This window comes from Phacochoerus africanus, chromosome 14 (assembly GCF_016906955.1).
Source record: "Phacochoerus africanus isolate WHEZ1 chromosome 14, ROS_Pafr_v1, whole genome shotgun sequence".
Lineage (NCBI taxonomy): Eukaryota > Metazoa > Chordata > Mammalia > Artiodactyla > Suidae > Phacochoerus > Phacochoerus africanus.
In genome coordinates, this window is record NC_062557.1 from 38,775,752 (window position 1) to 38,793,105 (window position 17,354).

Here is a 17,354-nt window from a genome sequence, read left to right on the forward strand (position 1 = left end):
GAATGTGACTAGTATGTCTGAGGGTGCAGGTTCAATCCCTGGCCTCGCTCGTTAAGGATCCATCGTGGCTGCTAGCTGTGGTGTAGACTGCAGACGCAGCTCTGATGCAGCGTGGTTGTGGTTGTGGCTATGGCATAGGCTAGCAGCAGCTCCAATTCGACCCCTAGCCTGGGAACTTCCATATGCTGCAGCTGTGGCCCTAAAGAAAAACAAACAAAAAAATTAAGATGCACTAAATCAATATTCTGGATCATAAGAAGCTTGTGCCATTCACATATATTACAAATTAAAAGAAAAAAGATGGTAGATGGTGGTTTAAAAATTACATATGTAAAAAAAATATATAATTGTCCAAGCTTCAATTGCAGCTTTTAATTAATCATGTTTCTTTGCAAAATCGACCTGAATACAACATTGATGCTGTAGCTATACAGCATTTCTGTTTAAAATTTTTGTATTTTTTTTTTACTTTGCCCAGTAAAACAGCCTCTAAAAGTTTGGCTTCCTAGGCTGCCCACATTGTAATTCATCTCTGCAAGCTGTGTTTATCATAACGTGGATCTTTTAGACAGATGTATATATTACTTCCAAGAAGCAAAACTGTACTTTCATTGGTGACTTTTCCAGCTAAATTTTAACTTTTCTACCTTACAGAAGAACAAAGTTTAGGCAGGGGACAAAAGAATTTTTATAAAAGAAGACATTTCCAATCAGGGATTAAAAAACACTGATTAAAAAAACTGGTTATCAAAAAAATTTTAAAAGGAATGACAGTGTTTTGAAAGAATTCAGAGCAAAACTGTAAGGGTTAATTAGAGAAAGGAATGCATTAAACACATTTTAAGCAAAAATTTGATTAGCAAAATCAAGCAGCATTCATTTTAAGATTAATGCTTAAGGTGTTAGTGTTTGAGCAACATTTGGTTAAATAAACTTTTTGCTGAGTATTTCATGAGCTCACCACTCTCTTCAATGGACAGGTTTTGGTCTGAAGTCTTTTCTGCCTCTGCCGTAGTGGTACCACTTACACGTCCATCTACAGCACCCCCGGTATTGGCCGTTAAACTGGGGTGGTTTTTACTGGAACCTGGGCCTAGGGCTCTGTGCCCACCTTCAGAAGTATTTAATTTAATTTGTTCCTGCCCAGATGTACTTATATCACAAGATACTAGGAGCTTCTCCTCCAAGGAAGGGCCTAAACAAACAGCATGAAGGATTATTTGTATATAACTGCAAGTTTCTAATTTTCCAATCATCCATTTCCACCCCCAGATTCTAAAGGGAAGGCCCTGACACATATAATATAAACTCTGAAATAATTCAAGTCCACACGTTTGTATAGGCCTTGACACACTGTAGAGACTGGAGAGAACTTAAATATCATTATCTACTTTGATTCTCAAGAATTCTACGAGACAGTAGGTAGAAGGGCCTAGTGGAAGGAGCACTATCTCAGAAATCTGCACAAGACACAGGCACTTCTATTGTCTATTTCTGCATCATTGGTCGGCTGAGAAAGTGTGAGCTAAGTACATGTCTGCTAAGCCCTCTCAGCACTATCTTACGCCTCAAGACAGACTGTATAACTGCCCCCCCATTACTTCACAAGTGATAAAACCGAGGTACAGAAATGTTTAAAGACATGTCTGACGACAAAATGATAGTATGTAGAGAAGCTGGGCTTCCGACCCCCTTATTGCTTTATCACTGAACCAGAGAAGCCACTTTCTACACAGCAGCTTCCCTGGCTCATCAGTCCCCCCCCCCCCTTTTTTTTTTTGGCTGCACCCATGGCATATGGAAGTTCCCAGGCTGGGGATCAGACCTGCGCCTCAGCAGCAACCCAAGCCACTGCAGAGACAGTGCCAGATCCTTAACCTGCTGCACCACCATGAGACCGCCTCATCACTCTACTCTTAAGAAAATGATATTGGTGATTTCCCAAAACAAAAGTAATCTTCTGAAGGTAGTCTGTTTTTTTTTGCTGTTGTTGTTGCTATTTCATGGGCCGCTCTCGCGGCATATGGAGGTTCCCAGGCTAGGGGTCAAATCGGAGCTGTAGCCACTGGCCTACGCCAGAGCCACAGCAACGCGGGATCCGAGCCGCGTCTGCAACCTACACCACAGCTCACAGCAACGCCGGATCGTTAACCCACTGAGCAAGGGCAGGGACCGAACCCGCAACCTCATGGTTCCTAGTCGGATTCGTTAACCACTGCGCCACGACGGGAACTCCCTGTTTTTAAACTTCTAAGGTGGTCTAAATAGCTCCTAATTTACCTAACTTAGCAGAATTTTCGAATCACTTTTCTAGAACATGAGGCCCCCAGAATTAAAAAAAATCTAGATTCTTATTTTGGTGAATTTCAATGGTACTCGTATATTCAGGCCCATGTATTTTTGCCAGCATCACTCTATTATTCTACTTATATAAGCGAGATACATTTTCCTAGATTATCTTTAGAATACTTTCACTAGGAGTCTAGGAGTTACCTGCTTTCTGTACATTGTATGAGGCTGAGCAGTAGAGAAATAAGGAATTTGCCCAGGGGCACCATGTAAGGCAGAAGACACTGGACTCTGACCTGGAGGGAGAGGCTGGGCTCCAGCCTTCTGTGTATGCAACTGGCCAAGTGGGGTGGTGGGATGGAAAGACTGAAAAGGCTGGGAAGTGGAAGAAGGCCCACATGTGGGAACTTCAACAGGCCCCTGCATAAAGTCACTGAATTCTTCTTCATCAAGAAAGGCAGGTGATGGGGAGACAGTTTTAGTAGAATGAGATGATGTGGGATAATCTGCAAAATGGAAAATGGCAATGAAACAGAGCAATGAAAATCAACAGGGAAAAGAAATTAAGATGATGTAGTACAACTCCAAAAGAATATACTGAAACATGAACAATGGAGGTGAATAAGAAATAATGTCACAACAGTCAAATGGAATTATACAATGAGTCCAAAACACTTTGATGTCTATTTACACAAACTTTGTTTTTTTAAAGAGGTTTTATAGCCGTTTTGCAATAGAAATACATTTTTCTGTTTTCTAAAAATCAGAAAAATGTAAAACTCACAATTCCTTTCCTTCTTTTATTAGGTTAGTATTTTCTTCCCCTGAGACCACTAATAATAATTTGCATCAAAGTTGTGATTACTTCTGAAACTCAAGTGATCTATCTGTATAACATTCCCTCAAATCAATATATACTACAAATAAAACCTACTTATATGCTGCTGAATACATTTTAGACAGATTTATTCTCTGATGATTAACTTTCAGGCATGACATATACTTGTAATTTTTGATAGATCATGCCTAATCCATACAGTTAGCATGGTTTATTTTTCATATGAAGAATGAAAATTACCAGATGGGGGATGAAAATGATAAAGGCACTAAAAACATTAAACATATTACCAAAGTAATCCTTTCTTGTGAAAAGCATCAAAATTAGGACACCATAAAGTGCTAAGTCAAACAAAAAGCCAATTTAACAAAGTAAACCTTGACTAAGAGCTATGTTTAAGAGATCTTTGTCTTTAAAGGATGTAAACATCATTGTGGCTTCTTAATGTTAAATATGAGATTCTCTTATGTAATAAACCTTCTCTACAGGGATTGCATTTTATAAGAGGCTTACTAAAAATACTATTACTATTGTTTCTTCACTTTTTTTTTGTCTTTTTGCCTTTTCTTGGGCCGCTCCCGCGGCATATGGAGGTTCCCAGGCTAGGGGTCTAATCAGGGCTGTAGTCACTGGCCTAAGCCAGAGCCACAGCAACTTAGGATCCAAGCTGCATCTGCGACCTACACCACAGCTCACGGCAATGCCGGATCCTTAATCCACTGAGCAAGACCAGGGATTGAACCCACAACCTCATGGTTTCTAGTCAGATTCGTTAACCACTGAGCCACGAAGGGAACTTCTGTTTCTCCACATTTATAACTGCTCTGAATTGTTTTAACACTTATTAAAGTCTAATGTCACAAAGAAATCTTTTTAAAAAAGGCTCTTATTTGAAAAATGGGGACACTATTGTGTTTCTTTTCTGGATACACAGAATAAAACCTAGAAGCATTAAAGTTCTACAAAAGATGCAAAATAAATGTCCAAAATTACTGCCTTAAATTTTCTTTAAAAAAAGAAAAATCCAGGAGTTCCTGTCGTGTCTCAGTGGCTAACAAATCTGACTAGGAACCATGAGTTTATGGGTTCGATCCCTGGCCTTGTTCAGTGGGTTAAGGATCCGGTGTTGCCATGAGCTGTTGTGTAAGTTGCAGACGCGGCTCAGATCCTGAGTTGCTGTGGCTGTGGCAAAGGCCGGTGGCTACAGCTCTGATTCAACCCCTAGCCTGGGAACCTCCATATGCTCTCGGAGCAGCCCTAGAAAAGGCAGAAAGACAAAAAAAAAAAAAAAAAGAATCCATGCCATAATGAATCTCCAACCTTTGCAATAATAGCTACTCAGAGTGTGGATTCTCATTTTGGGTTTTCAGACCAGTACAGTGGTAGAAAATAGTAATGGAAAACTGAGAGCTACTATGAATATTTTTATTTTACTTATTTAAAATTTTTTAAAAATTATAGCTGATTTATAATGTTCTGTCAATTTCTGCTATACAGCTTCTATGAATATTTTTAAAATGGACACTGACTATTTAGGCTAAACCAATGTTTCTTTGCATTTGACTAGAAATTATGTTATTTCTATGTGGTATATATTTTGGCTTATAAACTCTTAAGGCTATACATGATTAATAAGTATAAAAACTATGTGATACAGCTTGTATATTCAATATTTTAAGATCGTCTACAGGGGAAAATTAAAAGATGCCTCTGGGGGTGAAAAAGTTGGAAATGGAAATTTCTTTTTTTTTTTTTTAAATGGCTGCTCCTGCAGCAGATAGAAGCTCCCCGGCCAGGGATCGAATATGAGCTGCAGCTGCAGCAATGCTGAATCCTTAACCCATGGCACCACAGCTGGAACTTCTAGAAATTCTATATATTTTAGGCCTAGGTGTAAGAAACTGGAGAAGCTCTGGAAATTCCTTGGGCCTGAAAAATATTTTTCTAGCTAAGCAGGAAACAGTTAACTAGAAACAGCTAATTGCATGCACCTTGACTGAACTCAAGAGATAATTCGAACATTTATTATTTAACAATGAAGTCTCTAGGAGTTCCTTTCATGACTCGGCGGTTAACAAACCCTACTGGCATCCATGAGGATGCAGGTTTGATCCCTGGCCTCGCTCAGTGGGTTAAGGATCCAGCGTTGCTGTGAGCTGAGGTGTAGGTTGCGGACGTGGCTTGGATTTTGTGTGGCTGTGGCGTAGGCCAGTGGCTACAGCTCCAATTCAACCCCTAGCCTGGGAACCTCCATGTGCCACGGGTGTGGCCCTAAAAAGACAAAAAACAAACAAAAAAACCCCAACAAAGTTTCTAAACTACACCTGGGTGTCCAAGGACAGCATTCTATATGGCTAGAACAGTATGTGACCTAACAATGATCACTCCCCTCAGCTGCTGCCTTCTCCTTTTTCTAAGTTCCCCGCTGGGTCCAGTTTTACCATTCCAGTGTCTGTATTTAAATTACTTATTGACCAGCTTTACTCAGCTTAAATTTTCATGATTTTCATTTTTAGGTATGTTTTTCCTTTCTGAAATTCTGATTGCTAATATCCATTCTCTTTTTAATTTCAGTGTATATTTTACTTTGGGACATATTTTGGGAATGATAATCTGAGTATATAACCTAATAAGTGAAATTAACGGGACAGGCAAAGCTGTCCCAGAAAATCAAAAACTGGATACTGTATAAAATAAAAAATAAAAAACTGATTACTGTATTAATTATTACATTATTTCCTCTTGATATCACCTGTAAAAGGTACTACAATATGAGGGTTTAAGATAAAATTTATCTGTGCAATAATATATGCCAGCAGGAAATAATACTTGGGCTGAGTGATTTATGATAATTAGTCACTATTAACGACATGTCGGTCTTGGAATTAGCTGAGAATAAAATTCAAAATATCAAAAAAAAATTGTTGGCCACATCCACAGCATGTGGAAGCTCCCAGGCCAGTGACTGACCCCACATCACAGCAGCAACCCAAGCCGCTGCAGTGACGATGTTGGATCATTAAGCCCCTGTGCCATAAGAAAAGTGCAAAATATCAACTTTTCGAAAAGGATATTGTCACCTGAAACTAACACAACATTGTAAATCAACTATACTCCAACACAAAATAAAAATTAAAACTTAAAAAAGGATGATGTACCCTAACAGCTATCAAATTATAAGACTCATTTCAACTGCTAAATGTTTGAAACACATGCAAACCTTCCCCCCCTCCCAAATATCCTTTACCCTGCTCTATTAGGTACTTTTCTTTTGCTTATCTGAGGATAAATGAAAATAAAACCTACAAATAAATCTGTTTTTAAAAACTTTCAAGATGTAAACCAGCTATAATGGAAAAAATAAAAATCATTATAAAATAAAAATAAACTTTCATGAGAAATATTAAATATTTTATTACATTTGCTTTGAGTGAATGGATTTTACTAAATTTTTTTTTTTTTGGTCTTTTGTCTTTTTTGGGCCCCATCTGTGGCATATGGAGGTTCCCAGGCTAGGGGTCTAATCATAGCTGTAGTCACTGGGCTACGCCAGAGCCACAGCAACGCCAGATCCGAACTGTGTCTGTGACCTACACCACAGCTCACGGCAACGCCGGATCCTTAACCCACTGAGCAAGGCCAGGGATCGAACTCACAACCTCATCGTTCCTAGTCGGATTGGTTTCCATTGCGCCACAATGGGAACTCCGATTTTACTAATGTTAACATACTCATTTATACAGATTTACAAGCTGTCATACTGACATTGACTAGAAGGCAATGAGGTTTTTTTCCCCCCAAGACAGTTATTTAGACTGGAGCTCTTAACCCACTGTAAATTTTAAAACATTCAAATCTGTACTTCGCTTGAAGAAGGAGTTCAACACACACACAAGGACTCTTTACACACACACATAATGGTCAATTAAACACAAAGTGGTTACACATCACCTTTCAACAAAAGAAAAAATTTTAAATTAAAACTACCTGGTTTCTTCGGGTGTGATGCTGGAGTTGGGTGCATCTTAGCATCTCTGGAGAATCCATCTAAGTTTCCTTTAATAGCTTCCAAAGCATCATCTCTACTCTTCTCTCCTGTCTAAGAGACAATAAATATATACATATATATTTCTTCACTTATCTTACACACTTCAATCTAAATCCACACAAGTTAAAAGTGCAGAGGAGCTCCTGTTGTGGCTTAGCGGTAATGAACCCGACTAGTATCCATGAGGATTCGGGTTCCATCCCTGGCCCCGCTCAGTGGGTTAAGGATCCAGCATTGCGGTGAGCTGTGGTGTTGGTCACAGACGTGGCCCGGATCTGGTGTTGCTGTGGCTGTGGTGTAGGCTGGCAGCTGCAGCCCCAGTTTGACCCTTAGCCTGGGAATTTCCATATGCCCCGAGTGCAGCTCTAACAAAAAAAAGAAAGCAAAGTACAAATATTACTCTATTTCCAGTACTTTTACCACATACTTCAGATAGTGAATCCTCCAAGTAAGAAGAATACTGACAAGTGTTTAAGGCAGGTGTAAAATGACACTCTCCAGAATATTATTAAAAGGCCCATTTATAAATACTTTAGGGTAAAGCTGATAGATATTAAGTGTCCAGGAATAATGCTTCCTAAGAAAAGATTACAAACATTCCAAAGGTAGTAAAAAAAAAAAAAAAAGAGTTGAGAAGATAATGGCTAATATCCTAGTCCCTTTAACAACAAGGATCTTCACAGAAAAAGGAAAGTTGGGAGTTTCCATTGTTGTGCTCAGTGGTTAATGAACTAGACTAGTACCCATGAGGATGCAGGTTTGATCCCTGGCATCACTCAGTGGGTTAAGGATCCGGTGTTGCCATTAACTGTGGTGTAGGCTGAGCTCCTATTTAACCCTAGCCTGGGAACCTCCATATGCTGCAGGTGCAGCCCTAAATGACCAAAAAAAAAAAAAAAAAGTCCTTTGCTTTTAGATTTAGACAAAGTGAGAATGAACTGACCACAGCCTCAGCTTTGCCATGGTGGTGCCCACATGGCAAAACCACTGACAAGAGGCCTGTGCAGGGTGTGCAGTGGTGGAACACATTACCTTGGGTTTCACACTACTCAGAAGTCTGAGCTTTTGCTTCTGCTCTTCAAACTGGCGTCTTTTTCTTTCTTCTTCTAAGAGCTTTTGCTGTTGTTCAAATCGTTTTCTAAAGGGAAAAAAAATATAGTAAAGAGATTTTCTTCAGGGATTGTTCATATTTCTATTAACAATTTCAGCAATATTATACTGCATTTCTAGAAGTAAAAAGCATGAGTTCGAATTTTTTTTTTTGTCTTTTTGTCTTTTTGTTGTTGTTGTTGTTGTTGCCATTTCTTGGGCCGCTCCGCGGCATATGGAGGTTCCCAGGCTAGGGGTTGAATCGGAGCTGTAGCCACCGGCCTACGCCAGAGCCACAGCAACTCGGGATCCGAGCTGCGTCTGCAACCTACACCACAGCTCACGGCAACGCCGGATCGTTAACCCACTGAGCAAGGGCAGGGACCGAACCCGCAACCTCATGGTTCCCAGTCGGATTCGTTAACCATTGCGCCACGACGGGAACTCCTCGAATTTATTTTTACTAGAAGTACAGTTGATTTACAGTTTTGTGTTAATTTCTGCTGTACAATATAGTGACCCAGCCATAAGCATATATACCTTCTTCTAATTTTCTTAGGATGATCCTATTTCCCCAGTATATTAATTTCAAAATGCATGAAATGAATCTAAAAAATGATTACGTAAATCATAGACATGAGTTTATTTCTTGTCTAATTTGCAAGAGGAGGAGACACTTGTTGCATTCAAAAGTAAAGTAAAAAAACAAGGAGGCGGACAAAATGAAAACATTCTTTGCTCTGCATACAAAAAAGAATTTCTACTTGGGGAGGCAGTATCATAGATGAGAAAGAGGAATGCTTCAGGGACTCAGGAGGCTTGGATTCAGGTCCAAGTTTTCCCAGTAACTGTGTAACTGGCCTGACAAATTGCTTATTTCTTTGGATCTCACTTTCCCTAGATGTAAAGTCGGAGGAATGAATTAGAGGATCTGTAAGCTCCCTTCCAGCTTTAAACATAAAAGTATTTTAAAGACCAAGGCACATGGGGTTGAATCAGTTGAATCAGTGCTGCAGCTGCCAGCCTACGCCACAGCCAGAGCAACACAGCATCTGAGCCGCGCTTGCAAACTACACCACAGTTCATGGCAATGCCAGATCCTTAACCCACTGAGCAAGGCCAAGGATGGAATCCGTGTCCTCATGGCTACTAGTTAGGTTCATTACGACAGAGCCATAATGGGAACTCTCATTTTAAAGAATCTTAAGGGCACCATGACTGTTTCAGCTTCAAATGTGTGCTACAGATCATTTGATTTTAAAATTAATTGCTATCATGCATCTTTATCCTTGCATCCTGAGGTCTCTTACTGCTGCTCTTCAGCAAACTGCTTCTGCATGTCTGGAGTGTACTGTGGGCCTGGAGGACGCATTCCCAGGAATGGTGCTTGTCCCAGGTAAGGCATTCCTCCTGCTGGTATTGGTCCCATTGGTATGCCTGCCTAGAAGAAATAGACAAAGCCTTAGGCTTAAAAAACAATTTCTCCTTTAAATTACTACAAACAAAACCTGTAATTTCCATACATTTTCCTAAATTAGTGAACTATATAAATGCATTTTAATAGAAGACTCAAAGAACATAGGCTAAAATGGAAAGCACCCCTTAATATCGTGCCCATTTCATTTCCTTCTTTATCTTCAAGGGCACCACCCATTGCAAATTGTCAGATTGTGTGTGTGTGCGTGTGTGCGCGCATGCAATATCTTTTTTTTTTTGGCCATGCTCAGGGCAAAAATTTGTTAAAGAAATCATGTTAGCATTTCTCTTAAATAAAAAAAAAGCATTTCTTTTGAAATTATCCAAAACACCTCCTTGCTCTGAACTTTTGTTGAAACAATGGAAGATTCCTTTAGGGTCTAGAAGTAATATGATATGTGTAAAGCATCTGTTAAAGCATACTAACACTAGTGAGTATATAAATAGCTATTACAGAAATAATTATCTTTATATATTAGAAATGTACTTTATACATTAGAAATAGTACTGATGACAAAATAGGACACTGTCAAAAACAATAATGATTCCATTTTTTTTCCGAAACAAGATTCCTCAAGCAAATATAGAATTATGCAAATAGATAAGAAAAATGAACACTTAATAGTTATATAATATAGGTACCATTTACTGTGTTTCTATGTGACCATATGTCAACTATAGAATTAGGCATATATATATATTTATATATATATATTATTCTCAATATATGTAAGATCATAAGAATTAGAGATACTTTTGACAACGATCAACAAGAAGATCTTAATAATAACAAACACAAAGCTTGTACTATGTTCCACGGACTTTTCTAAGTGCTTTACATGTATTAATTAATTCCTTTAAGAAACCTACGCAGTAGGTACTACTATTATTCTCATTTTATAGATGAGGAAATTGATGCAGAAAATAGTCAAGTATCTCACTCATTACTGACAAGTGGCAGAACCAGGCAGCCTCTCCAATTACCAACAACCAACAGAATTCAGACTTTAAAATTTTTTGAATTTTTTTGGTGTCTATTCCCAGGCTCAGACACACACCTGCTCAACGAAGAGTAGCAGCCTGGAAGGCTTATGAATGGTTTCTAGGACTTTACAACTGGAGTTACAAGTAATAGTGCTTAATTACTAACACTCTATTCTAAATCTTGGGTTGTCCAGGTAGCTATGCATACTTTTTTTTTTGTTGTTAAAAGTTTTATTGAAGTATAGTTGATTTACAATGTTGTGATGTGCATACTTTTTTTTTTGGGGGGGGGGGTCTTTTCTTGAGCCGCTCCCACGCATATGGAGTTTTTGCCAGGCTAGGGGTCCAATTGGAGCTGTAGCTGCTGGCCCATGCCAGGGCCACAGCAACTCGGCATCTGAGCCACATCTGCGACCTACACCACAGCTCACGGCAACGCCAGATCCTTAACCCACTGAGCAAGGCCAGGGATCAAACCTGCAACCTCATGGTTCCTAGTTGGATTCATTAACCACTGCGCCAAGACGAGAACTCCTGCATACTTACTTATTTTTTTTTCTTTAGCCTGCATACTTATTTTTAATCACAGCTTGGTTCTCTTGCTGCTAAAAATTAGTACCATAGCCCTAGGATTAATTTCTTTTTTCCCCGTCTATAATTTATTTAATCATTTCCAGCTTTATTGAGATATAACTGACATATAATATTGTATAAGTTTAAGATGTGCAACATGTTGATTTGATACACTTACATACTGCAAAATGATTACAACCATAGCATTAGCTAACATCTGTCATGTCACAGAATTTCCACTTCTTTTTTGTGGTGAGGGATTAAATTTCTTTTAAAAAGTTGGCTTAGTTTACCCAAGGTGCACAGAACACAAAAGAAACCACCTAAACCACATATTCAGCATGAGATACTCCACAAAAACAATAAAGAATGAAAGAAGGGGTTATTATGCACATTGCTTTCCTATCTACACAATTCTATTCTTCAATAAAGTTTGAACTTGCTAAAACGGCATTTTATGTTTCTCTTGAAAAGTAACCATAAACATTTATACAGTCTAAATTTATACACTCTTTTGAAATCTAGATAAAAGGTTAAGAGATACTAATCCTTAACTATACAATGAGTGAATGACACAGCAAAAGAACTCAGAAATCTAAGATACATTCGATAAACTACCAAAAAGACTAAAGATGAAGTTCATCCTCAAGTTGAAGAACATAGAAGGCGACTGAAGATTTGAGTGAGGTATGACAGTAAGACTAAAAGAGTAAGAATGTCAATTTCAGGGTTCCCCGGTGGTTCACAGGTTAAGGACTTGGCATTATCATTGCTGTGGCTCAGGTTTGATCTGTGGCCTGGGAATTTCTACATGCTGCAGGTGTGACCAAAAAAATTTACATGGAATTTGACAAACTGATTTTAAAATTTATACTGACGGGGAAGTGACCATGAATAGATGTAACTCTTTTTTTTTTTGTCTTTTTGCTATTTCTTTGGGGCTGCTCCCACGGCATATGGAGGTTCCCAGGTTAGGGGTTGAATCAGAACTGTAGCCACCGGCCTACGCCAGAGACACAGCAACGCGGGATCCGAGCCGCGTCTGCAACCTACCACAGCTCACGGCAACGCCGGATCCTTAACCCACTGAGCAAGGGCAGGGACCGAACCCGCAACCTCATGGTTCCCAGTCGGATTCGTTAACCACTGAGCCATGACGGGAACTCCAGATGTAACTCTTTAAAAGAACAAGGAAGGCGTTCCCTTGTGGCACAGTGAGTTAAAGATCAGGTGTTATCACTGCAGTGCCCTGTGCTGCTGCTATGCTGTGGGTTCAGTCCCTGGCCTGGGAACTTCTACATGCCCTGGGCATTCCCCCTGCCCCCCAAAAAAGGAAAAGAAAAAAAAAAAGATAAAAGAACAGGGAGGAAGGATCCACACTGCTAGATACCAAGGCTTATCCTTGGGCTACAATAATGAAGACAGAAAGATGTTTATTGATGTAGAGATATACAGGTATAAGAAAAAAGAGCTGAAAGCAAATAAATTTGATATTGAATGTATAAGCAATGGGATCCTGCTTATAGCACTGGGAACTATGTCTGGTCACTTGTGATGGAGCATGATAATGTGAGAAAAAAGAATGTGTACATGTATGTGTGACTGGGTCACCTTGCTGTGTAGTAGAAAACTGACCAAACACTGTAAACCAGCTATAATGGAAAAAATAAAAATCATTATATGTGAAAAAAGAAATTTGATATTAAAGGAGTAATCTTAGAAATCAATGGGTAAAAAAATGGACTGTTGATAAATGATTTTGGGGACAACTGGCTATTCAAATAGAAAATAATAAAATTAGACCCTTCAGCCTCACACTGATACCAAAGAACAATTCCAGGTAGGTTACAGACCTATATATGTAAAGAAACTTGAAAAATTTCAATAAGAGAATAGAGGAGAATATCATTATTACCTCAGGGTAGGGTTATATCTTAGATGAGACACGAAAAGTTCAAACGAAAAAAGAAATGATTTCTCCATCTGACTTACCTTCTATAATATATGACACCATAAACAAAATTAAAAGGCAAGCCAAAGTCTAGGAGGAGATATTGACAGCAAAAATAATCACAAAGGTTAGAATCCAGAGTATATAATGAACTCTTAGAAAGTGATAAAACCAAAACAAATAGCAAAAATTTGGAAACAACTTAAATGTCCATCAATAAAAGAAAATACATCCTTGCAACAGAAGACTACCTAGCTAGGTGAACAAACTTGTCATCATTCTACAACTGGCATAAATCTTTGAGGAAAACAATGTTAAAGGAAAAAAATCAAACTCAGAAGGGAATATACTTATGTAAAATTTTAAAACCTAGAAGATATAATGTTCATGAATATACAAACATATAAAAATAAAAGCATAAAATACATATGGAAACAATAAATAGTGAATTCAGGATAGTGATAACTATCTCTGGGGAAGTAGAGGAAAGAAATCCTAACTGTATTAGCAAAGTCTTTTAAAAAATGTAAAGCATGGAGTTCCCGCTGTGGCTCTGTGGAAATGAATCTGATTAGTATCCAGAGGACGCAGGTTTGATCACTGGCTTCACTCAGTGGGTTAAGGATCCCGCATTGCTGTTAGCTGTGGTGTCCGTTCCAGACGCGGCTCAGATAGATCCTGCGCTGCTGGTGGCTGCAGCTCCAATTTGACCCCTAGCCTGGGAATTTCCCTATGCTACAGGTGCGACCCTAAAAAGACCAAAAAAAAAAAAAAAAAAGGAAGCAAATATGGCATGTTGAAATTTGATAAAAGGATGACATGACTAAGTAGAAAATCCCAAGCAATTTACACAAAAATTCCTAGAACTAATATAATAAGTTCAGCAAAGTTTCAGGTTATAAGACAAACATATATAAATCAATTTGTAGGCGCTCCCACTGTGGTGCAAAGGGATGGGTGGTCTTGGGAGCACTGGGATGTGGGTTTGATCCCCGGCCCGGCACAGAGGGTTAAGGATCCAGTGTTGCTGCAGCTACGGCTTGGGTCTGATCCCCAGCCTCGGAGTTCCATATGCTGCAGGGCAGCCAAAAATGAAAAAAAAAAAATCGATTTGTATTTCCATATGCTAGCAATGCACACACAACTCTGACATTAATAATACAATGCCATTTACAATTACTCAAAAGAATGAAATACTTAGATGTAAATCAACAGAATATTTACAAGACTTATATGCTGAAAACTATACAATGCTGATGAAAGAAACCAAAGACCTAAAAAATGGAGAGACATACCATGTATGCAAGAATCTACATGGTCAATTTGTGTCATTTTCCCACAAATTGATATAAAGGTATAATATAATTCCTATCAAAACTCCAGCAAGAGTTTTTGTAGATCTAGACAACATTACTCTAAAATACATATAGAAAGGCAGAGGAACTCAGAATAGTTAAAATAATGTTGAACATAATAACAACATAAGAGGAATCAGGCTTATATAGCTAATGCGACTGAATGGCTTTGCTGGTGAATTATACTAAACATTTAAAGATAACAGCAATTCTTCTCAATATTTTCCAAAAAATTGAAGAGGGAGGTTATGCTAAAGCTAGTATAACCCTGGTAACAAAGGCGGACGAACACTACAAGAAAAGGAAACTACAGAGCAATATCCTTTATGAATACTAATGTAAAAACTTCCGCAAAACATCAGCAAACAGAACTCAGAATAGTAAGAGGATTATACATCATGACCAACTGAAATTTATTCCGGTAGTGCAAGGATGATTCAATATATGAAAATTGATCCATGTAATATACTACATTAATAGAATGAAGGGAAAACACACACACACATGATCATCTCAACTGATGCAGAAAAAGCATTTCACAAAATTCAGCACCATTTCATGACCAAAAACACTCAATGAAATAGGAATAGAAAAAAAAATACCTCAACACAATACAGGTTTTATATGAAAAACCCACAGTGAATATCATATTCAATGGTGAAAGACAGAAAGCTTCTTCTCTAAGATCAGGAATAAGGCAGGGATGCCCACTTTCATGGCTTCTATTCAAAAGAGCAGTGGAAGTTCTAATCAGAGCAATTAGGGAAAAAAGGAAATCCAAATTGTAAAGAAAGAAGGAAAATGATCTCTGCAGATAATCATCTTAAATGTAGAAAATCATAAAGATCCCACAAAAAAGCTATTAGAATAAATGAATTCAACAAAGTGGCAGGATACAAACTGAACACACAAAAATCAGTTTTATTTATAAACACATAAAATGAATAACCCAAAAAGAAAATTAAAAAAAAAAATCCTATTTACAATAGCATCAAAATTAAAACAGATACACAGGAACTAACTTAACCAAGAAGGTGAAAGACTTATCCAAAGAAGACTACAAAACATTGCTGAAAGAAATTAAAGAAGTCATAAACAGAAACACAACCCATATTTTATGGATTGGAAAACTTAATATTATTAAAATGTCAATATTATCTGAAGCATTCTACAAATGCAACCCCTATGAAAATTCCAATGACATTTTTGCAGAAATAGAAAAACCCACCCTAAAATTCATATAGAATTTCAAGGAACCCTGAAAAGCCAAAAACAATCTTGAAAAAGAACAACAAAAGTGGAGGACTCAAGCTTCCTGATTTCAAAACCTACTACAAAACAACAGCAATTGAAACAGTGTGGTACTGGCATAAAGTAAGGCATATAGAGACCAATGGAAAAGAACAGAAATCCCAGAAATAAACCCTTGCATATATGGGTCAAATGATTTTTGACAAAGGTGCCAAGACCATTCTGCAGGTAAAAGACAGTCTTTTCAACAAATGGTGCTTTTCATTAAAATTGGACTCTTACCCAACACTACAGACAAAAATTAACTCCAAATGGATCAAGAACCTAAATCTAAGACTTAAAATAATAAAACTCTCAGTAGAAAACAGAACAGAAACCTCACGACACTGGATTTGGCAAGGATTTCTTGAATATGACTTAAAGGCACAGGCAACAACAACAACAGAACAGGAAAGTCGGATTTCATGAAAATTGTAAAAATATGTACTTTTTTTTTTGCTTTTTAGGGCCACACCTGTGGCATGTGGAGGTTCCCAGGCTAGGGGTCGAATCGGAGCTATAGCTACCAGCCTACCCCACAGCCACAGCAACGTAGGTAGGATCTGAGCCACATCTGTGACCTATACCACAGCTCACAGCAATGCCAGATCCTTAACCCACTGAGTGAGGCCATGGATTGAACCTGCAAACTCATGGTTCCTAGTCAGATTCGTTTCTGCTGTGCCACAATGGGAACTCCTAAAAATCTGTACTTTAAGAGACATAATCCACAGAATAAAAAGGCTACAGAGTAGAAGATAATATTTGTAAACCACATGTATTTATATCAAGATAAAGAGGAAACTACTAAAACTCAACAATAGAACACTCAAAAATGGGCAAAGGACTCATACAGACATTTCTTCAAAGATGCAAGAATGGCCAATAAACACATGAAAAGATACCAGATATCATTACAGAAATGCAAATCAAAACTATAACGAGGGAGTTCCCATTATGGCACAGCGGAAACGAATCCGACTAGTATCCATGAGGATATGGGTTTGATCCCTGGCCTCGCTCAGTGGGTCGGGGATCTGGTGTTTCCATGAGCTGTGGTTTAGGTCACAGGGGCATCTCAGATCTTGTGTTGCTGTGGCTATGGTGCAGGCCAGTAGCTATAGCTCGGATTCTACTGCTAGCCTAGGAACCTCCATATGCTACAAGTGCAGCCCTATAAAGACAAAAAAAAGAATAGAATTACCTTATGACCCAGCAATTCCATTTCTGAGTATACACCCAAAAGAACTGAGAGCAGAGTCTAGAAGAAGTATCTGTCTCTACAATCACGTTCATAGCAGCATTACTCACAATAGCTAAAACATGGAAGCAACCCAAGTGTCCACACACCAATGAATGGATAAGCAAAATGTGGTATATACATACAATGGAAAGTTAGTCTTGAAAAAGAAGGAAATTCTGCAGTATGTTACAACATGAATAAACCTTGAGTATATTATG

At 38.3% G+C, this 17,354-nt stretch overlaps 1 protein-coding gene across 8 annotated transcripts in view; it reads right to left on the reverse strand.

The window, feature by feature from the left end:
- SYNRG (synergin gamma) overlaps window positions 1-17,354 on the reverse strand; it is a 92,188-nt gene that overhangs the window by 51,771 nt on the left and 23,063 nt on the right. For 6 of the 8 annotated variants that reach the window (XM_047758654.1, XM_047758653.1, XM_047758657.1 and 3 more), the window contains exons 4-8: window positions 9,575-9,705; window positions 8,208-8,313; window positions 7,115-7,226; window positions 2,586-2,795; window positions 962-1,195 (exon numbers count right to left, since the gene is read on the reverse strand). In XM_047758654.1, coding sequence (XP_047614610.1) covers window positions 962-1,195; window positions 2,586-2,795; window positions 7,115-7,226; window positions 8,208-8,313; window positions 9,575-9,705 — 793 coding nt within the window. The remainder of the gene's footprint in view (window positions 1-961; window positions 1,196-2,585; window positions 2,796-7,114; window positions 7,227-8,207; window positions 8,314-9,574; window positions 9,706-17,354) is intronic. The other 2 variants (XM_047758658.1, XM_047758659.1) reach the window with 2 other exon arrangements.